Source organism: Canis lupus, chromosome 13, assembly GCF_003254725.2.
Source record: "Canis lupus dingo isolate Sandy chromosome 13, ASM325472v2, whole genome shotgun sequence".
Classification (NCBI taxonomy): Eukaryota; Metazoa; Chordata; class Mammalia; order Carnivora; family Canidae; genus Canis; species Canis lupus.
In genome coordinates, this window is record NC_064255.1 from 27,131,163 (window position 1) to 27,151,403 (window position 20,241).

A 20,241-nucleotide genomic window follows, 5' to 3' on the forward strand; every position below is an offset into this window, starting at 1 on the left:
GGCACTTTCCTGACTCAAAGTGTCAGAGCTTTGAGTAGCCACTGGGACCACCTCACCACACCACTCCTTTTGTAGATGCTGGCTCTGCCTTCAACACAGACCAGGACCCAATCACTTCCCATCTCACTGTCTGTGCCAGCACCCTGGCCTCATCCCCCATCAGCTCTCACTAGGGTCACCGCAGTCCCTCCTAACCAGACTCCCTACTTCTGCTCCTACTGCCTTACTATGTCTGTCTGTGGACAACACAACAAAGACTGGCATTTTTTCCAAAGACGTGTCCCACTTGTCACTCTTGAGCTCACTCCCCTCCGACAGCTGCCAGTCCCACTTCAAGTAAAAACCAAGTCCTAACCATGTGCAACAAGGGCCTGCCCCCACCTGCCCTCCCTGCCTGATGAATTCGCTCAGGCACTGCGCCTGGGCTGGCGCCAGGTACTTCTTCCTGTAGGATCTCTGCTCTTCCTCATTCCTCCTTTCCCCAGACAGCCACATAGTTCATGTCCTCCCCACATTCTTCCAGTTCCAGTCTTTGTTCAAATGTCACGTTCCAGTGAGGCCTTCACTTTCTCCTTGCAAACACTGCCCCCACTTCCACCACCACCACCATGAATTTTTAACATGTACCTAACTTCCTTTCAGGCCCTTCTGCTGATGACAGTATAGGGTACTTCCTGGTCCTTTAGAGTGCCGTTGGGCTGGGGCTGGGGGCACACACAGGCTTTTCTATTCTAGCCCAAAGAGCAATGAATTTCACAACACTGCTTTCCTCCAAAGCCTAGGCTGTGTTTAGAATACCAAAGTTGAGAAAATTATGATCTAGTCACCATTCTAAGTTAAGACCAAAGTTAATCTCATAAATTTGCTCTTTCTTTAGGAAAAATATCAAGCTCCGTGGGAGCTTCCCCTCTCAACTGAATTTTGGACTCCCCTTCTACCTGTTCCTAGAAACATGCCCTCCCTCTTTGAGCATATTAGCAAGAACTTGGTCAGAGAGCTTGGAGACAAAGACCTGAGGCCCATGAGATGCCTGTCAAATGCCAACCAATTCCGTCAGCTGGCAATATTACAGAAGAGGAAGAAGCGCTCACCCTTCTGGGAACAACCTGACATTCCAGCCGAATACACCCTCATGGACCTCCTGGAGCCAAGTTCTTCAGTTCCCGGTATTGTCAACAAGGGCAAGGGGGCAAGGAGTAGAAAACACATGTGCTCACAGGCAGTGCAGCATACAAGGATCCCTTAGGCACCCACACAGGTCAACATCAGGGTTGGTTTTGCCAAAAGGCACTGGGCAAGAAGCTACAATACTTAAAAATCTAATATCAGGACGCAGGCATTTATTAGTTCATCTGATACTTAGGATAGCTTCTTAAGTCAGGGACATTATCTCCACTTACAGAACTGTGAATTGAAACTTATAAAATAATCTGTTCCAGGTGATACACCCAGGAACTAGTAAAATTAGAATCCAAACTCAGATCTGTCTGGGTCCATAAGCTTAACATTTTCTGCTCCAGGGTGCTGCCTCCTGGGACTAGAGGCTGTGCGTGCTACAGAGGAAAAGATGACATTGTGGATTCCCTGTACCAGTGCACACATGATGTCACCAGAGCTTAGGGTTTGGGATACTATCCTCTGTTATCCAACCCCTAGGCTGATTCAAACATTTGCCATCAGCAATAATTTATACTTAATACATTAACTCAGGGGCACCTGGGTGGCTCAGTTTGTTGAGCGTCTAATTCTTGATTTTGGCTCAGGTTATGATCTCAGGATCCTGAGACCAAGGCACCGACCACCCCCACCCCCTGCTGGGCTACATGCTCAGTGAGGAGTCTGCTTAAGGATTCTCTCTCCCTCTGCCCCTACCCTCTACCCCCTCTCTCTCTCAAATAAATACATCTTTAAAGGAAAAAAATAATTAACCACTGATGTGATAGCTTCTCAACTGAGAAATGCAAATGAATTGGAGGGTCAGGGCAACACAGGACTCAGCCATTCGATTTCCATTCGGTTTCCCAACCATTCTGGAGTAAATTCTTGGCTGAACCTAACGTCATCTTTTCTGTCCCCAGAAACTGCTGTCATGGGACCGTTTCTCTTCAGTGACACTGTGGTCCAGCAGGGACAGGTTTCTGCCAACGTGACCACTGGGCTAGAAATGAATGTGTCAGGGAAAGCTACTGTGTTCCATGGATCCTCCCTTCAGTTTCAGGCTGTTACCATCCCACCCCATAACTGGAAAGACCTTCAAAAGAGGTGAGGCCATAGGACAGGAAAGAACTGGTCGGGAACCCTGGGTGGCGCAGCAGTTTAGCGCCTGCCTTTGGCCCAGGGCGTGATCCTGGAGACCCGAGATTGAATCCCACGTCGGGCTCCTGGTGCATGGAGCCTGCTTCTCCCTCTGCCTATGTCTCTGCCTCTCTCTCTCTCTCTCTCTGTGACTATCATAAATAAATAAAAAAATTTTTTTTAATTAAAAAAAAAAAAGAACTGGTCAATGAGGCCCTTGAACTCTCCTCATGTGCCAAAAGGCACCTCGCAGGCTTTACTGCTAGGCTCAAGAGTACAGAAAATGACATCTCAGACCATACTATTCTTCTTGGGTATTCATTCATTCATTCAACTAATAGTTATTAGTTATCTGGTATATATTGATTAAAACAGTAATTACTGGAACACCTGGGTGGCTCAGCAGTTGGGCATCTGCCTTTGGCTCAGGGTGTGATCTGGAGTCCCAGGATCGAATCCCACATCCAGCTCCTTGCTTGGAGCCTGCTTCTCCCTCTGCTTATGTCTCTGCCTCTCTCTCTCTCTCTCTCTCTCTCTCTCTCTCTCTCTCTGTCTCTCATGAATAAATAAATAAAATCTTAAAAAAAAAAAACAGTAATTACCCATAACTGTGCTGTCATGTGCTGGGGATAGAATAACGACAAGACCAATAAAAATCTCTACCCCAAGCCACTTATATTCAGTGTGGACAGGCAAAGACCAGGGAGTGAGGAAGCAGGAAATAAAAAAATAAATATAGGGATCCCTGAATGGCTCAGGGGTTTAGCGCCACCTTTGGCCCGGGGCGTGACCCTAGAGTCCCCGGATGGAGTCCTACATCGGGCTCCCTGCATGGAGCCTGCTTCTCCCTCTGCCTGTGTCTCTGCCTCTCTCTCTGTGTGTCTCTCATGAATGAATAAATAAAATCTTTTAAAAATAATAATAAATTTTAAAAGTATTAATTTAGGTGAGACAAAGAATCTGAAACTCTCTGTGCTTAATAAATAAAGTATGCAGCAGTGTCCTGGGATTCCACTTATCTCCATGTATATGGGTACATGGGCAAAGGTAGGTATCAAATGATCCTCTAAGTGCTTAACAGACAACTTCTTAAATCATCTTAAATAGTGTGTTTACAAAGGCAAAACACATTGTTAGGTAAGCAAGGAGTTAAAAAATCACAGTACTTTTAGAGACTAAAAGTTACTTTCACAAGGTATTGGACAATTTTTGTTTCCCTGGGTTCTTACAAGGCCCTTATTAAAAATAACATTTGCAAAGACTGCTTATGGTGCAAAAGAGTATCTCAGATTCTTATACTGCTCAGAAAGAAACAAAAAAAGAATTCTCAGTATTTCAGTAGGGAAAGAGGCAATTTCTAGGATACATTTTAATTGCTAGCTCTGAGAGAAATAAGTAAGCCTGAGGTCAAACCTTTAAACATGGAGGCATTGAGGGGGAGCAGTTGGCTATTTCTAATAAATGGGATGTGGGCATATAATGTGTTCATCTGTGAAGGCACTTGCAGATCATGATAGGAGCTCTGAGATAAGGAATAACAAGACAAAGAGAAAGAGACACTGCTGGTGGTTGGTTAGGTTTCTCTGTGGCACTAACAGCTGAGCTCAGACCCCAAAGAATGATGGAAGCAAGGAGGAACAGGAGGAAAGGGGTTCAAATGAGGGTTTAGAAGCCCTGGGGCATGGAAGAGCTGGATGATGATTCCAAGGCCAGGGGGAGGCCAGGGAGGCCAAACCTTAGTCAATGAGGACGAAAGTGATTCAAAGCTTAGGAGGTAAGGAGGGGTCAGATGACACACCCCTCGGATGCCTGGTAAGAAGTCTGCATTTGTCTCCAAGGGCAACAGGAAAGCCCCCACTGGATGCTCAGTACTGCCTGCAGTGAAAGGAGAATTTAAGGACCTCTCAGTATTCTGCACGCCAGGGCACCAAGCCCAGCGGGGCCTGGGATAGAATCTGACTTGAGTCTCAGAACTGAAATGGGGATAGACTTTTGTCTTCAGCACTGCAGACCTTCCCCATCCAACTCATCTACTAAGGACAGTCAGCCCATAAAGCCCACCTGTGCTCATGGAAAATAATCCAGCATCAGCCCTGCTTCAGCATACTCTATCCCCCTGCTCCACAAGGGCACACGGGGGGTGTGAGGCCAGCTTTGACTACAGGGCTTTCTAAGCCCTGTTCTCAATCACCTGGACTCATCTACGTCCAGTCTCCTTCTGCTGAGAGGCCCTAGTTACTAGTGGAAAACTACCCTAACAGGACCAAAATAATTCTGGAAAATGCAGCTACCTTTCATCACACGGGATGCATACTGTCACACCCATACCCTGTCAGAGAATGGGGGGCCCTGCATTGTGCATATAAGAGATGTTCTGGTGCTCTAGGTAACCTAGCCTGTAAGCCAGTATCTTCCAGATGCACTGTACCCCATCCAGGTTCCTAGAAGAGTAATCTAGAATAACCTAAGAAAGCATCCCTTTTCCACTATGACCTTTCTCTTCCCACCTACCCCAGGAAAGTGCAAGATCCAGAGCTGCTATTTCTGGTGAAGTGCCGGGACAGACAGGATAATCTCTATGTGGTGACAGACACCGTGGAACTGACCGACACTACTGTGCTTTGTGACAACAGAAGTGTGAATGTTTGGGGAAGCTGCTTTCTCCCTTTTGATACTTTCTTCAAGGTACATGGTTGTCCTGAAGTGGGTTGGGAACACAAAGAGCCCAGCCAGCCCAGCCTCACTTCCCAGGGGCTCTGCATCCTATTAGGACCCGTCTTTGGGGGTGCAATGAATGGGTCAGCATTTCCCACTTCTCATGTGCTGAGGAATCCTGACTCCTGACCTGAGAGTATATTCTGACGTGGTCACTTTAGTATTTTAATATATATGAGATTATTCAATATTGATAAAATGAAAAGAAATTTAACTATTTGCAATGATTATATTTGCTTTGGATAAATGATGGATCCTGGATACTCTGAAAGTATGGCTGCTCTACTACATACATGTGCAGCTCTATGGCTGCAAGAAACAAGGGACCACACAGTACAAAACCTTAGCAGTTCAAAGATCCTAAATACTGTGATACCCTGACTAGAAAGTTTTCTGGATTGAGATTAAATATCTTCGAGCACATCTGATGCACGTAATTTATAATAACCACAATTTTTAAAAAACGGTTTAAACACGAGTTTATCAAATATTTAGTCAACATGAACCGTGATTCAGGGACATATATAGTGTGTATGTGTCATAATGGACATTTTATACACAATCTATTTTATATGTAATATGTCCTCACTTAAGAGACTTAGGAACTAAAAAAAACAGGACAAAACAAAAACTGAGATGTGCACTAACTTTCCCAAGATCTGTGAATGAACCCTAGAGGAGGACACGACACCACCCAGTGGACAAGGAAGTCTGAAACAAAACTCAACTCCAGCTTGGAGGATTATTTCCATGTTCAGCTGTTTTCCCACCTGTTCAGATGGGTGGACTGGGTTTTGTAAGGACAGGTGAAGAACACCCTATGGCATTTTGCATAGGGCAACTGCCCAGCTGTGTGTCCAGCTGCCATCCCAGCTGTTCACAGCCAGTGCCAATCTAAGCATGGGCTCTTGAGCTGTGATGCTGTTAAACAGTTTATATATCACCCCCCCCCCCCAGCTCATGGCTGCATCAGTTTCCCATGCCATTGGTTTGCACTTGATTCTCTTAGGTAGTATTTGATTCTCCAGGACATTCAAATAATAGGGCTGAATTCTGGGGAAGCTATTTACTCACTAGGCTGCCTGAGAATGGTATTCATGGTTCTGAGATAGGGTTCCTTCATACATAAAATTAAATACAACACTTACATAAAAGCCCACTATAATACATTTTGACTATCAGGTCTCTAGAATATAGTCATTACTATTCAATATGATGGTTAATTTTATGTTGCCAATGTGACCGCCCCATGGGGTGCCCAGATATTTGTTTCAGTGTTACTCTGGGTGTGTTTGGGAGGGGGTTTCTGAATGAGATTTAAATGGGTGGACCGGTAAAGCAGATTATTTTCCCCAGTCTAAGTGGTCCTCATCCAATCCACTCAAGGTCTGAATAAAACTAAAGGCGGAGAGAGACTTCACTCTCTGCCTGAGTATCTCTCATCTGGGACACTGTTCTTCTGCCATCAGACTCAGATTTGCACTATGACAATACACCATGGGCTCTCTTAGTTCTTTAGCCCTTAGATTCAGACTAGAACTATACTATTAGTTCTCCTGTGCCTGCACATCTGGGGATTTTTCAACTTTTTTAATTGCATGAGCAGATCCCTTACAATAAATCCTTTTAGGTAGATAAATATATAGACAGACAGCCTACTGGTTCTGTTTTTCTGGAAAACTCAGACTGATATACTCAGTAAAGTTTATTCAGCTTTTTATTTGATTTTAGGACAGAATAATAACTTTCAAGCTTTCTACATGCCAGATCAGAAACCAAGAGTCTAATTTTTTTTTTAAATAGAAAAGTCAAAAGATAAAATCAAATTTTCCCCCAAAAAAAGTAAGCAAAAAGAGAGGGAAAGATTAATTTTAAAATTTAGAGAGTTAGTCCAGGAGAGAAATGGAAAACAGAGTAACACAGTAAAATAGGGAAAAGTATCCAGGAAATAATTCCAGAAAGGTAAGACCTGAAGCATATGCTCCCAGTTGGAAGGACCAACAGGAGGCCAGTTTCCCGGGTTCATAGGAATTAACTGCTAAAAGAAAGATCTGGAGTGAGGAGAAGCAGTCTCCCCAACAGTAAACAATGAGTATTAACTTAGATATTGGGACATGAACATTTTAGGAGGAGTGGAGGTGGGGCAGAGAGAAGAGTAGGGCAATGAAATCCTCATCATCCAAAGAAGAAAATAACTGAATATACTTCATTCTGGGAGGAAAAAAATCAAATCACTGCAAAATAATCATGAAAATGAGAAAATGCAAAATAATCATGAAAATGAGAAATAAATATTGAACCAAGAAGGAAAAAGAGCAGAACCTGGAAATCAGGAACAACAGAGGGTGAGATCAGGGGGCTGGTGGGTTCTTTGATTATGAGCTTTCTAGATCTACCTGAGTTTTAAAATCATATGCATATGGGGCATATTGTTTGCTTTCTCTCCCCAGGGTCGAGGCCAGGGAGAGGGTCTAAAAGTGAGAGAGAAGACACTGATTCTGCCACAGGGCACAGTGATGGCCTACAAGAGGAAGCAGCTGGTTTTTAAGGAGAATGGCTGGGGTAAGCAGAGGCTGAAAGAGGCAGATGGGGAGAGGGAATCTGCTTCTCCTCAGAAGAGAAACGAGAGGGAAGGAGCATCAGCATGCTTCCACCCACTGCTCTGCCTATTCATGGAGAAGACTGAGGACATTTCCCAGCTCTGGGGGCACACACATATCCCACTACCCATGGCCCCCTCCAGCACAGCCTGGACTGCTGCTATGAGGAGAGAGAGTCTCCCATGTGGAAAGGGGCCCAGTGCAGAGGTGACCTTAGCACTGAACAAAGTGCACAATCCCACCACCTGTATTCATTCAAGGACTCACTCAAGCCACTCTCAGCAGCTTACCTGGGAGACCCCATAACCTGAGGTCAGAGCCCATGAGACACCAGCAGGATCCCAAACAAAACTGCAAACATAATGCCCTAGGAGCATAATGCAGGGTTTTATCTACACCTCTCCCTCCCTTGCTAGCCCCAGGCCCCTAGCACACACACACTCACACACATGCACATGCACACATATACTCACTCACCCACTACTCTCTACAGTATCCTCACTGCAACATCTTGTCTCAGCACATTTCTTATATGCAGCTATGAAATCACTCAGGAAGAGGGCAGGATTGGGAGCACACAGGTGAGGGAGGAGAGCTCAGGGGATAGGACAAACGGCAACAAACAGACAATCCTACCCAAAGAAAGGAGGACAGAGCCTCCTTTACCTTACAGAGCCAGTTGTCCAATCTCAGAGAGCACAGTGATCAACCGAGGTGCTTGGTCAAAAGGCAGGCTCCAGGGTCCTCTTCAGAAAATTGAATTCCGAAGATACAGAATCAGGTCCAGGGTGGGGTTCTGAGTTTTAGCCAGCATCACAAGTGCCTATGATGGGAGGGGTCCCCAGGCCACGCTGAGAAAAGCTGCCATGCCTGGTCTGGATGAGGAAGTCTGGGGCTGGGGGTGCAGGAATATGAAAGAGTCCCAACAGGAATAACCTTAGCTCTCCTGGCCTGACTTCTTCCCATCCAGATATTCTCATCTCAGATGACGACAAGGAGAAGACCTTTCCAGAAGGTGAGCTCCAGAGCTGGGCAGGTTCTCTTCCTAGACGCAGACCCTACTGAACCTTGACCCCCTTTGGATGCTAGTAAGAGCAGTGCATTGGGCTCAGCCCCCACAGACCCATAGGGAAACCTTTCCAGCCAGTCTCCTTCACTGCCTCCTACTCTCCCCTGCCTTTGACCTTGGCACAGGCCCCTAGCCACTGAGATAAGGTTGTGGGGGTGCTGCCTGGGTCTCCATATGCCTAGGCACCAAGTCACCTGAAGTAGTGGGAAGAGGTAAGAAATCCAGGGGCGGGGGTAGGAAGAGGAGGGAGAGCCGTGGGGTTAGGGCAGGGGGAGAGGAGAGTAAACCTTTGTGAGTAAACACTTCTCTTTCTTTCCAGAGAAACTGCGCATGCAGTCGAAATCACTTCCAAGTGAGTGGGTGATTTTTGAGCCAGGAAGGTGGGACTGGATCCTCCATGACGCCACCTTGCACAAAAGCCCCACGTGATTGCCTCTGCTGTCCTTACCTAAGGCGGGAGGATCTGGCCTCTGGGCAAAGGGCAGGAGTAGAAGGAAAGGAGGGGGTCAGGGAAGTCGGGACAGAAGGTCAGAGAAACCAAATGGCTTCAGAAGTTAACTGTTGGATGGGGAATGTAATTTCTCTTTCAGGCACCATCAACAGTGGTTTCATCCCTCCAAGAGGTGAATATGTGTTTGCTGGAGGTAAGGATAAGGATCCCAACCTGCACTCATCTGGTGACCAGGGCAGATTGCCCTGGCCTTTGCCACCACTGCCCCCAGGGCCTGGTCCTAGTTTTTATGGAATAGGAAAGGTCCAGGAAGGCCAAGGGGGTGGAGGGATTGACCCAGGTTTGGGCAGGAAGTTTAACAAGAGGAAGTGGTAAGAGGACAGAACCCTCCAAAGCGTCTGAAAAGCATATTTGAGCATGAGAAAAGAGATGATCACTTGTGATTCTCTTTCCAGGAAGAACACAGGAACCTTTTAGGCAAGGTGAGTGCTTATTAAGAGGGAATTAAGAGGCCTCTAGGATAGGAAACTGCAAACCTGAGAACCCAAATTGGAGCTTCCATGCAACTCAGAAAACTGAGCTCTATGTCCAAATATACACTTTGGTCAGCTCCACTTATTCATTCTTTTTTTTTTTTTAATTTATTTATTCATGATAGTCACACGGAGAGAGAGAGAGAGGCAGAGACACAGGCAGAGGGAGAAGCAGGCTCCAAGCACCGGGAGCCCGATGTGGGATTCGATCCCGAGTCTCCAGGATCACGCCCTGGGCCAAAGGCAGGCGCCAAACCGCTGCGCCACCCAGGGATCCCTATTCATTCTTTTATTCATCTGTGCACACCTGCAACAAACATTTATTAAGAACTTACTGGGCGAGGAACCTGGGTGGCCCAGTGGTTGAGCATCTGCCTTTGGCTCAGGTCGTGATCCCAGGGTCCTGGGATCAAGTCTCGTATCAGGAGATACGGGGGGGATTTGCAGGGAACCTGCTTTTCCCTCTGCCTATGTCTCTGCCTCACTCTGTCTCTCATGAATAAACAAATAAAATCTTTAAAAAAAAAAAAAAGAGCTGGGCAACAGGCATTATTCTGAGCAACGGGGATACAGCAGGTGAACCAAACAGAAATGCCTGTTGTCACTGCAGCCTCCATTCTGGTGATCCCTCACTTAGCGGATCATCTTGAGGTCACCTGACATCTGCTAGGAGAAGCAGAGAGCCCCTGAATCCATTCCTTGGTTAATTCTGTATGGACATAGACAATACAGGGAGAATTACATGATAAGGATAGCTCACGTGTACCCAGAACTACTCGAAGCATTTTACATACATAAACTCAACTGAATCCTCTTAACATCCCCATTTAACACATGTAAACCCAGAGCACTTGAGATCCTTATTTCCCAGAGCCCAATATTAGAATCCACGTTATGTCAGATATGTCCCAGTAATGAGCACCTAGTCATTTTCTTCCACTTCCCATGACCCCTGTCCAGAATCTCCATCTCTGCTCCCTGTATTCTAAACCCCCCTCATCTCATAGCACTAGGATTGTCTATTTGCCAGTCTGTTATTTTAACTATTTCCGGAGATCAAATGTGCCATCCACAGAGATGCTTTAGTTGATAAAAGGGCTCACACTGGTGGGAAAGGGCTGATCATTGCAGGAATGTTCTAATCAAAGAATTGTACCCATTTTCTGGTTGATGCTGATTCCTGAGAGAAGATTTCAAGCAACTACATGAAGAGATTTTCCAGGAAGTGGAGGCCCTGGACGAGCTCTCAAAGGACACTCAGGATGCCATATTCCATAATATCCTGAACACGCTTGGGAACCGAAAGGCTTTGCTGGAACTTATGGACAGGGTAAGGGGTTCCTACAGCTACTGAGGGCTGATCAAAAGTGGTAAAGGGGGCAGGTTTAGGCGATACTGCTACCAATGCACACGGGGGGAAAAGGAAATGGGACAATGCCAGGGAAAAGAGTAGGATGTCAGAGATCCAGGACACTGGCCCCAGGCACAACAGGGCCAGTGAGTGCAGCTCCAAATATTGGGGCTGAGGGCCCTGCACAACAGGGCCAAACCCCCTGGGGCAAGTAAAGCGCACTGACTCTTACAGCTTCATCAATGACTTACAGACTTAGAAGACACAGGCAAAATTACTTACTAATACTAGTTGTAGTAGTAGTAGTAGTAGTAGTAGTAGTAGTAGTATCATATTACCAATACTACCAGTGTCCTACAGCTGGATGGGGACCCCTTTGATCCTTTGGATGGCTTTGGTGGCGAAATCCTAAATGAGACACAAGAAGACACAAGAAATCTATGGATCCAGGGAAGATCCTCCATCATTTACCTCCTCGAAGCCATAATAGGTAAGAGTGATTTGGGAGAAATGTAGGAAAGTCAAAGGTTTGGCCTGCAGACCTCATGAAAGCCATGGGTTAGATGCCACCTCTCCAAAACCCTTCAAATACCATGATCTTTATCCTCACATATCAGCTCTCTCCAAAGTCTGGAGGGCTTAGGGAGATAAATTTGCTGTATTAACAGAGAACCAGCCTTAGGTTTAGAAAGTGATCTGCCCAAGTACATCCAACAGATCATTGTGGGTGGATGATTCCAGGCTCCAGCCTCACAATCCCTTCCTCTGAACCATGTTATGTAGCATCCTGGAGACCATCCCAAGAATAGGAGGAGGACTTAGTACAGGGAAATTGACTTCCATGTCCAATGGTTTATTTGCCTGCCTCAGAGTTCCCCTCTCAGGAGGTCTCCTAGTTCACAGTGGGGAGAGGAAAATCTGACTCTTCATCCCTCTTTCTCCAAATGTCCCCCTGTTCCCAGTGCTGAGTGATACCCAACACAATCTGCTGGCCCAGTCCATGAAGAAGAGGATCCTCCTCCAGCAGCAGGAGCTGGTGAGAAATCCCCAGGGGCCAAAATCCAGGAAGGAGGGTGAGAAAATCAGAGTTAAGAATGGCTCTGATGAAAAAAAAGAGATCATGATGGAGGTTTCTGCCAGGAAGGGAGATGGGATTTTGTGTGGCAACTGGGAAATCCCTGGCTGCAACTGCCTCTGGGGAACAGTCCCAGCGGGTATGAGTCTATCTCAGGAGGGTCTCCATTTCCATGGCAACCCCTGCAGGGGGCCCCCACAGTTCTAAAAGAGCTATATAGTGAACCCAGGTCTGGGAACCCAAGGGCTCTGAGTCATATCCCTGCTTTACTTAAGCAGTTACCATTTGAGAATTGCTCTCCCTTTCTCCACATACATATATGTAAATACATATGTGTGGGCAGACATCTATACACACACACACACACACACACACACACACATTGCACACATGTGCGTACATGAATACATATCCTACTACAGATGCCACTACTCTAGAAGGGAAACGTTAGTATAACTGTTTAGCAGCTGAAAAGCCAATGCTCAGCATTTTCCAATAACATGTCCACACTCACACTGATCACAGGATATGACCTGGATATGACTCCTGGTCCACTTGACTCCAAAGCTTTTATCCTTTTCAGTTACCCTGAATGACCCTCTTGGGACCAATTTTCTCTTCCCAACCTCAAATGCTAACCTGTAACGTGGGATGCTGTTTATTCTAGGTAAGGAGCATCCTGGAGCCCAACTTCAAATACCCTTGGAACATCCCCTTCACCCTCAAACCTGAGCTCCTTGCCCCACTCCAGGGTGAAGGTCTGGCCATCACCTATGGCCTGCTGCAGGAGTGTGGCCTGAATATAGAGCTGAATAGTCCCAGGTCAACCTGGGATCTGGAAGTCAAGCAGCCCCTGTCTGCCCTGTATGCGACCCTTTCCATGCTGCAGCAGCTAGCAGGCAGTCAGAGAGGCCAGGCCCTACCAGTCTATACTGGAAGTGTCCCTGGTGAGCTCAGAGGACTTAGGACCACAACTTCTGCCACTCTAGGTCAGACACAGCCAGGAGTCAGTAGACTTGAGGGAATGTTCTGAAATCACAGAAAGATCTGTACCTTGATGAAGATTCATGCAATTGTCAAAACTCATCAAATAGTATCTAAAGATGTGAGCATTTCGCTGTATAGCAATGTTACTCCAAAACAATGTAAACCAATATTAAACTCCAGTAACAATATGAATTGTTTGGGGTGAGGTGTACTGGTATCAGCAACTTACTTTGAAATACATCATAAGGGACGCCTGGCTGGCTCAGTGGTTGAGCATCTGCCTTTAGCTCAGGGTGTGATCCTGGGGTCCTAGGATCAAGTCCCACATCAGGCTCCCCAGGGGGAGCCTGCTTCTCCCTCTGCCTATGTCTCTGCCTGTCTCTAATAAATAAATAAATAAAATCTTTTTAAAAATGCATCATAAAATAAGGGGACTAATGAATGGATAGAGAGACAGATATCAGATTTTAAAAACAAGAGAAGTTTTCTTCTTTTTTTCATTTAAATTTAATTAACATATAATGTAGTATTGGTTTCAGAAGTAGAAGTTAGTGATTCATCAGCTGCATACAAAAGCCAGTGCTCATTACATCAAATACCCTTCTTAATGTCCATCACTGTTACCCCGTCTCCCCACCCCCCACCCCTCCAGCAACCCTCAGTTTGTTTCCTATGATTAAGAGTCTCTTATGGTTTGTCTCACTCTCCGATTTCATCTTGTTTTATTTTTTCCTCTCTTCCTCTCTGATCCTGTTTTGTTTCTTAAATACCATATGAGTGAGATCGTATAATTGTCTTTCTCTGATTGACTTATTTTACTTAGCATAGTATCTTCTAGTCCCAACCATGTTGTTGCAAATGGCAAGATTTCATTTTTTTGATGGCTAAGTAGTAGTACATTATATATGTACCATATCTATATCCATTCCTCAGTCGCTGGACATCTGGGCTTTCTCTCTCTCTCTCTCTTTTTTTTTTTCAATTCTTGAAACATTTTGTATGTCTGGAATTGCTTCAAAAAAAAAAAAAAAACTCTAAAAAGGCGGGGAGGGAGCGCTTGGGTGGCTCAGTCAGTTAAGCATTTGCCTTCAGCTCAGATCATGATCTCAAGGTCTTAAGATCCAGTCCTGCATTGGGTTGCCTACTCAGTAAGAAGTCCGCTTCTCCCTCTGTCCCCCTCCCTAGCTTGTGCTCTCTCTCTCAAATACAGTTTTAAAATCTTTAAAATTAGCTCCCTCAAAATTATACCTGTGTACTGATCATTATGTGTGACTTTTCCAAATTATGCTTTTTTGAGCTGTTTTAAAAGGAACATTGAGGGACACCTGGGTGGCTCAGTTGGCTAAGTGTCTGCCTTTGGCTCAGGTCATGATCCCAGGATCTTGGGATGGAGCCCCACATTGGGCTCCCTGCTCTGTGGGGAGTCTGCTTCTCCCTCTGCCTTGGGTCCTCCCCCCTACTTGTGCACACGTGCGCTCTCTCTCTCTCAAATAAATAAATAAAAGCTTAAAAAATAAAAGAAACATTGAGAGAACAAAATAAGATGTCTTAGAAATTAAAACTAATATAACAAAAGCCCAATAGAAGGATCAGAAGGTAAAGTTGAGGAATTTTTCCCAAAAAGTAGAGTAAAAAGTCATAAGATGAAAAATAAGAAAAAAAAAGAAGAAATTGAGAAGAGTAGCTTAGGAAGCCTAACAGCTGGTTAAAACAAGTTCTCAGGGATCCTGGATGGCTCAGTGGCTTAGTGCCTGCCTTCTGCCCAAGGCGTGGTCTCAGAGACCTGGGATCGAGTCCGCATCGGGCTCCCTGAATGGAGCCTACTTCTCTCTCTGCCTATGTCTCTGCCTCTTTCTGTGTCTCTCATGAATAAATAAAATCTTTAAAAAAAAAAAAAAAAAGTTCTCAAAATAAAAAGAGAACACACACACAAATGGAAAGGAAATCAACAACAATTCAATAAAATATTCCATAACCAGAATATGAGTTTCCAGATTTAAAGAGTCCATCGCATACTTGACACAAATGGATGAAAATGGGCCCGTACCAAAACACATTTGGGTGATGTTCAGAACATGCAAGACAAAGTAAAAATCCAGGGAAAAGTACAAAGGTTATTTACAAAAGACCAAAAATGAAAGAGTAACTTTTAAGTGGGTACCTGGGTGGCTCAGTCTCTGGCCTGGCCTCCAGCTCTGCACTGGGCAGGGAGCCTATGTGAAATTCTCTCTCTCCCTCTGCCTCTCCCCTGCCTCTCCCCGTCTCTTAAAAAAAATAAATAGGGATCCCTGGGTGGCGCAGCGGTTTGGCGCCTGCCTTTGGCCCAGGGCGCGATCCTGGAGACCCAGGATCGAATCCCACGTCGGGCTCCCGGTGCATGGAGCCTGCTTCTCCCTCTGCCTATGTCTCTGCCTCTCTCTCTCTCTGTGTGTGACTATCATAAATAAATTTTAAAAATTTAAAAATAAATAAATAAATAATAACTTTAAATTACAACCACACAAACTAGAAGCAATGGAACAAAGACTTCCTATATTTTGATGGAAAATTATCTCTAACTAGAAGTCTACATCAATTTGAAGGTAGAATAAAGGACATTTTCAGGCAGATTTTTTAAAATTACTGTCTATGTTCCATTTTCCAGAAAGCTATGAGATAACGTGATACAGTAAAATGAGAGAGACCCAAGAGGAAGATATTGGCTACAGAGAAAAAAAGATTTAGTGTAGAACAGAGATAGGGGGATGCCCAGGATGACAGTATGGGGGCCAGAGGACAAGTAGTCCCCATCTGAGCAAAGAGGAAGGCTTTGGGGGAGATGTCTCCAGAAGAGAAAATTGATAGAATACCTCAATTCTGAGGTATTTAATACAAGATTTAAGGAACTGGCAGTTTGGATTTAATTAGATACAAACACACTGAAGATAGAAGGAAAAATAAACAAAAAATGACAATGAGAAAAGTCCTACAAGAAAGGAAAATAATTATGGCTTATTAATAGCTGAGAAGTATTCACATAGTCATAACTGTGATGGGACCTGTACATGGTGCAGAGCCAAGGGGACCCTAAATCCTCATCTTCCCTGGTATAAGCTCATGAAGAATGTCTAAAATTAAGCAAGCTTATTTTTTAAAATATTTTATTAATTTATTTGACAGAGAGTGTGCACACAAGCAGGGGGGAGCAGCAGAAGGAAAGGGAAAAGTAGGTTTCCTGCTGAGTAGGGAGCCAGACAAGGCTTGATCCCAGGACCCTGGGATCATGACCTGAGCCCAAGGCAGATGCTTAAAGGGACTGAGCTACACAGGGCACCTGAGCAAGCTTATTATTAAGAGATGTCAGACACAAAGGGCCACATATTATATTATCCTCTTCATAGGAAATATGTAGAATAGGCAAATCCACAGAGACCAGGAAGTACATCAGTGGTTAGGGTGGGGAGTAATGAAAATGTTCTAAAACTGACCATGGTCATGGCTGCACAATTCTGTGAATACATTAAAAGCCACTGATTTGTACACTTTCAAGGAGTAAATTGTATGGTAGGTGAATTATAATCTCAAGAATGCCCTTTAGGGCAGCCCGGGAGGGCTCAGCGGTTTAGGGCCCCCTTTGGCCCAGGGCTTGATCCTGGAGACCCAGGATCCCCGCAAGGAGCCTGCTTCTCCCTCTGCCTGTGTCTCTGCCTCTCTCTCTGTATCTCTCATGAATAAATAAATAAAATCTTAAAAAAAAAAAAAAGAATGCCCTTTAAACAAGAAATAAGGGAGGTAACTACCAAAAGCAACAAAGCACATTTAAAGTGATCTTCTCTGGGGAGAAACAATGGGGGAGAAGGGGGCAGAAAGAGGGGTAGGATGGGATCTGAGATTTAAAAGAAAACTCAAGTTCTGTGAACACCGGCTTTGATTAAAGAACACAAAGCACTGATATTCCTGCAAGTGCACACGCCCTTATTGAAAGCTGGAGGATCACCCCAGGGGCTGGAGATGGCTGGAGACGGCGGGAACCACAACCCCTGAGCAGGGCTGGAAACCCTGTAGTGCTGGACATGGGTTCTAGAGAGTTCCTGCGCTGGGCACAGCCCACAGTCCCGAACCATCCAGGGCAGCCGCCCAGGGCCTCAGGTAGGTGCAGGGGGCAGGGACCCCAGGTCCTAGAAGGGCGGCCGGCCTTGGGGGCCACAGGGGCCCCCAGCAGGACAGCAGGCCATGGCAGGCCAGCAGCTCCCGCAGCTGCTTCCAACCTGTCCTTCTTGGGCACCCCCTCCCTCCTGGAGAGCGTCCCACTTGGGAAAGTGCTGCTTGGAGCTGGTGCTGCCCCTGGGCGGTCCCCGGCAGGGGGGAGAGGGGGGGACATCTTCCTCCTGCTTCCCCAGGCCAAGGTCACCTACCTACCTGAGCCCCTTCCTCCATAGAAATAGCAAATATTGTCATTTGAGGCTGTGTTGGCCTCAAATTAGACGAATTTATTAACAGAAGACGAATATATTAGACGAATATATTAACAGAAGACATCCTCGTAGACCTAAAAGTTTCTTTCTTTCTTCTGATTTTAAAGTAAACTAAAACATTTTCATGGGCCCTAGTAGTAGTGTGAGCCCTGGGCACCGCGCCTAGTGGAGAAGCTCGCCCCTCACCCACCTGCTTTCCCCCGGGTCACACTCCCCTGGGCTGTGGTCCTCCGCTCCTGGAGTCTCCCCTTTCCAGTGGGCTGTGGGTGCTCATCCTAAAAGCCACCTCCCCGCTTGCAGTGTCACTGCCCTGCTCACAGGGCCCACCTCAGGAGGTGCTCACAGACCCCGTGCCATCAAAGACAGAAGATCAAAATGTTACTGGGGGAGGGGAACAGAGGCTCCCCCTAGATGCCTCTATCCGAAGGAGGGAGGAGAGGAATCCCTGCTTTTCTCATGCCCCTCCCATCTCCTCCTCCTCCTCCCCCCCCCACCCCTGACACCCCACTACCCCAGAAAAGCAAGGTAACAGCTTATCGACAACCTCCCCTGGGCATTACCTTGTCATCCTTCCCTCCCCTTTTTAAGATGGAGCAACTGAGGCTCCAAGAGTTAAGTGGCTTGCTGAGGGTCACCCCCCCACCCCATCCCCCAGTAAGTAGTGGAGGCCAACGTGGACCTCAGGGCTGATGCCTTAGCCATGCTCAAACTTGCCTCCCTCGCCACCTGGCTCTAGCCTGGACCTCTCTTCCCACAGAGCTGAACCAGAGCCAGTCCATCCAGATCGAGGAGATGGTGGCAGGAGCCGTGACAGGGGCCATGAATGTGAGCATCGGGCTGCCGGTGCAGGTGACAGGGAGCAGTGGGGTGACCCACAGCTCCACACTGACTGTACACACCCTCAGGGTTTCCCCTCACACCTGGGAAACTGGTGGAGAAGAGGTGAGAGTCAGGTGGGCCATGCAGACCGGGGGGCCCTCCTGGCTGAGCTCTGTGGGCGCAGGGCCTCCAGGTGGGAGTAGGGATGAGGGGGCAGCAGAGAAAAGCCCAAGGCTCAGGCCAGCTTGAGGCCTCCAGTGAAGCCCCTCTGACGAGTGGGTCGGGATGGGAGCCCACCATTCGCAGTGAGCCCAGGGGACCAGGGACCAGGGAGTGGGTGGTAAGAAGGGCTTATTTTAAGTCAGAGATTTCAACCCAGGTGGAAATAAAACAGAAACATGGTAGCTGCTGAGTGGAGGTGACAGGGAGTGTGGAAGACTATGGCAAGTCGCGAAACAAGCCTGCCCTGAGCTGAGCAGCAGCTGCCAGGACTGCTCCAGGCAGGACTGTGAGCTCCGTGGCACCATTTCTTCCAAGAAGCTAGAAACTGAGATTTTTATGTGAAACCTACAAATTTTATCTCAAAAATTCTGAACACCACATGGGCCAAGTAAGCTTTTTGTACAGTTCAGCTTATAGAAAGCCATAGGGTGGCCTCTCTGCTCTGGACGTTTTGCACCGTGTATAAGACAGATGTCACACTCCCCCTCAGTTTCTCTCCTCTTTCTGTCACCCCCAAGTGACCTTAAACAAGCAGTCCCGAAGTCCAGGCCAGTCGTACCTGGGAAGGCCTGGCCCCCCGGAGCCCTGGCAGCGGCTCTCCCCAGCTCTGCTCTTCTCCTGTCCCACCCCTACACACCCTTGCAGGAAACTGAGGACCCCAAAGCCCTCGTTCCTCAAGGAGTTGCAACACCGGAAGGAGAAGGAGGGCCTGTATGTGGTGACAGAGGCCGTGGAGACTACACAGGACACCATGCTTCAGAGCCTCAACGATGCCAAGGGATCAGGACAGCTGGCCTTCCTTGGGCCAGGCCACTTAAAGGTGGGTGCAGGGTGTGCCCCAGGGGTGCCAATTCGGGTGTGCTGGGGATGCGGGCAGCCACCAAAAAGCTCCCCCTCCACCCTGACTCCTGTCAGATGGCTGCCTCACTAAAAACTGCCCCATCTCAACAAGAATGGCATTCCTGGGCGCTTGTGTCGTGGTTCTCAACTCTGATGACATGTTAGAGTCACCTGGAAAGCCGTTTTGTTTTTGTTTTTGTTTTTGTTTTAAATACCAGTGCCCAACAGTGCCCTGCCCAATTCTGTTTTCATTGGTCTGAAACGGGCCCTATTGGCTGGTCTTTTTCTAACTCCCTCGGGTGATTCTATGCACTGTATCAGCTTTGGAACCTGGAGTGCCTCTGGCCACCTGTGTGGCCTCAGGCAAACAACCTGACCCTCTGAGTTTTCCGGCTCTCGCCCCAGAGGCTGGGCTGCAGAACCAGGGGAGATTAGGCAGTGGTGTAGGGAAGGTGCTGATGACACTGGTGCTGTGACACTCTGTTTCCTTCCACGTGCCTGTAAGGCCTGGAACTGCTCCTCATCAGCTCAGTCCTTAGGTCATACAGCACCTGTGAGCCTCAGGTCCCCAAGGTCATGCAGGGAGGTGTGGGCCCTACACCAATATCGTGGGGCTCTGGGGCTCTCGTCTCCCACCAATTGTGACTCAGCCTCACTGTTGGCCTCACCTCTCAGAGCCAAGGAATGCTGGGGAGTCTGGGTCACCTATTGGTCAGTCTCCAGCTGCCATTGCTGAATACTTTAGATGCTGGAACACAGAGAACAAAATGTTCTCTGTCAATTTTTCGCATCCATCCCTTCTGAGGATTCTATAAGGCAGGTGCTGTATG

The 20,241-nt window shown here is 46.9% G+C and overlaps 1 protein-coding gene across 1 annotated transcript; it reads left to right on the top strand.

Annotated features, from left to right (window-relative positions):
* Nucleotides 1-952: 952 nt before the first annotated feature.
* GSDMC (gasdermin C) lies at nt 953-19,502 on the top strand. The gene is made up of 14 exons (XM_049093271.1): nt 953-1,166; nt 2,079-2,262; nt 4,812-4,980; nt 7,461-7,572; nt 8,581-8,625; nt 8,999-9,031; nt 9,270-9,302; nt 9,586-9,612; nt 10,854-10,993; nt 11,375-11,504; nt 11,977-12,050; nt 12,757-13,036; nt 18,288-18,472; nt 19,062-19,502. Exons 1-14 carry the CDS (start codon nt 953-955, stop codon nt 19,500-19,502), a joined length of 2,067 nt encoding a protein of 688 aa, XP_048949228.1.
* Nucleotides 19,503-20,241: the final 739 nt, after the last annotated feature.

What these genes read in the sequence shown, in the direction of transcription:
- GSDMC (XM_049093271.1), top strand. Translation starts at nt 953, where the DNA reads ATGCCCTCCCTCTTTGAGCATATTAGCAAGAACTTGGTCAGAGAGCTT. An exon ending in GGAGAAGACCTTTCCAGAAG is followed by an intron (nt 8,626 to 8,998) that starts GTGAGCTCCAGA and finishes CTTTCTTTCCAG; the next exon opens with AGAAACTGCGCATGCAGTCG. An exon ending in GCAGTCGAAATCACTTCCAA is followed by an intron (nt 9,032 to 9,269) that starts GTGAGTGGGTGA and finishes TTTCTCTTTCAG; the next exon opens with GCACCATCAACAGTGGTTTC.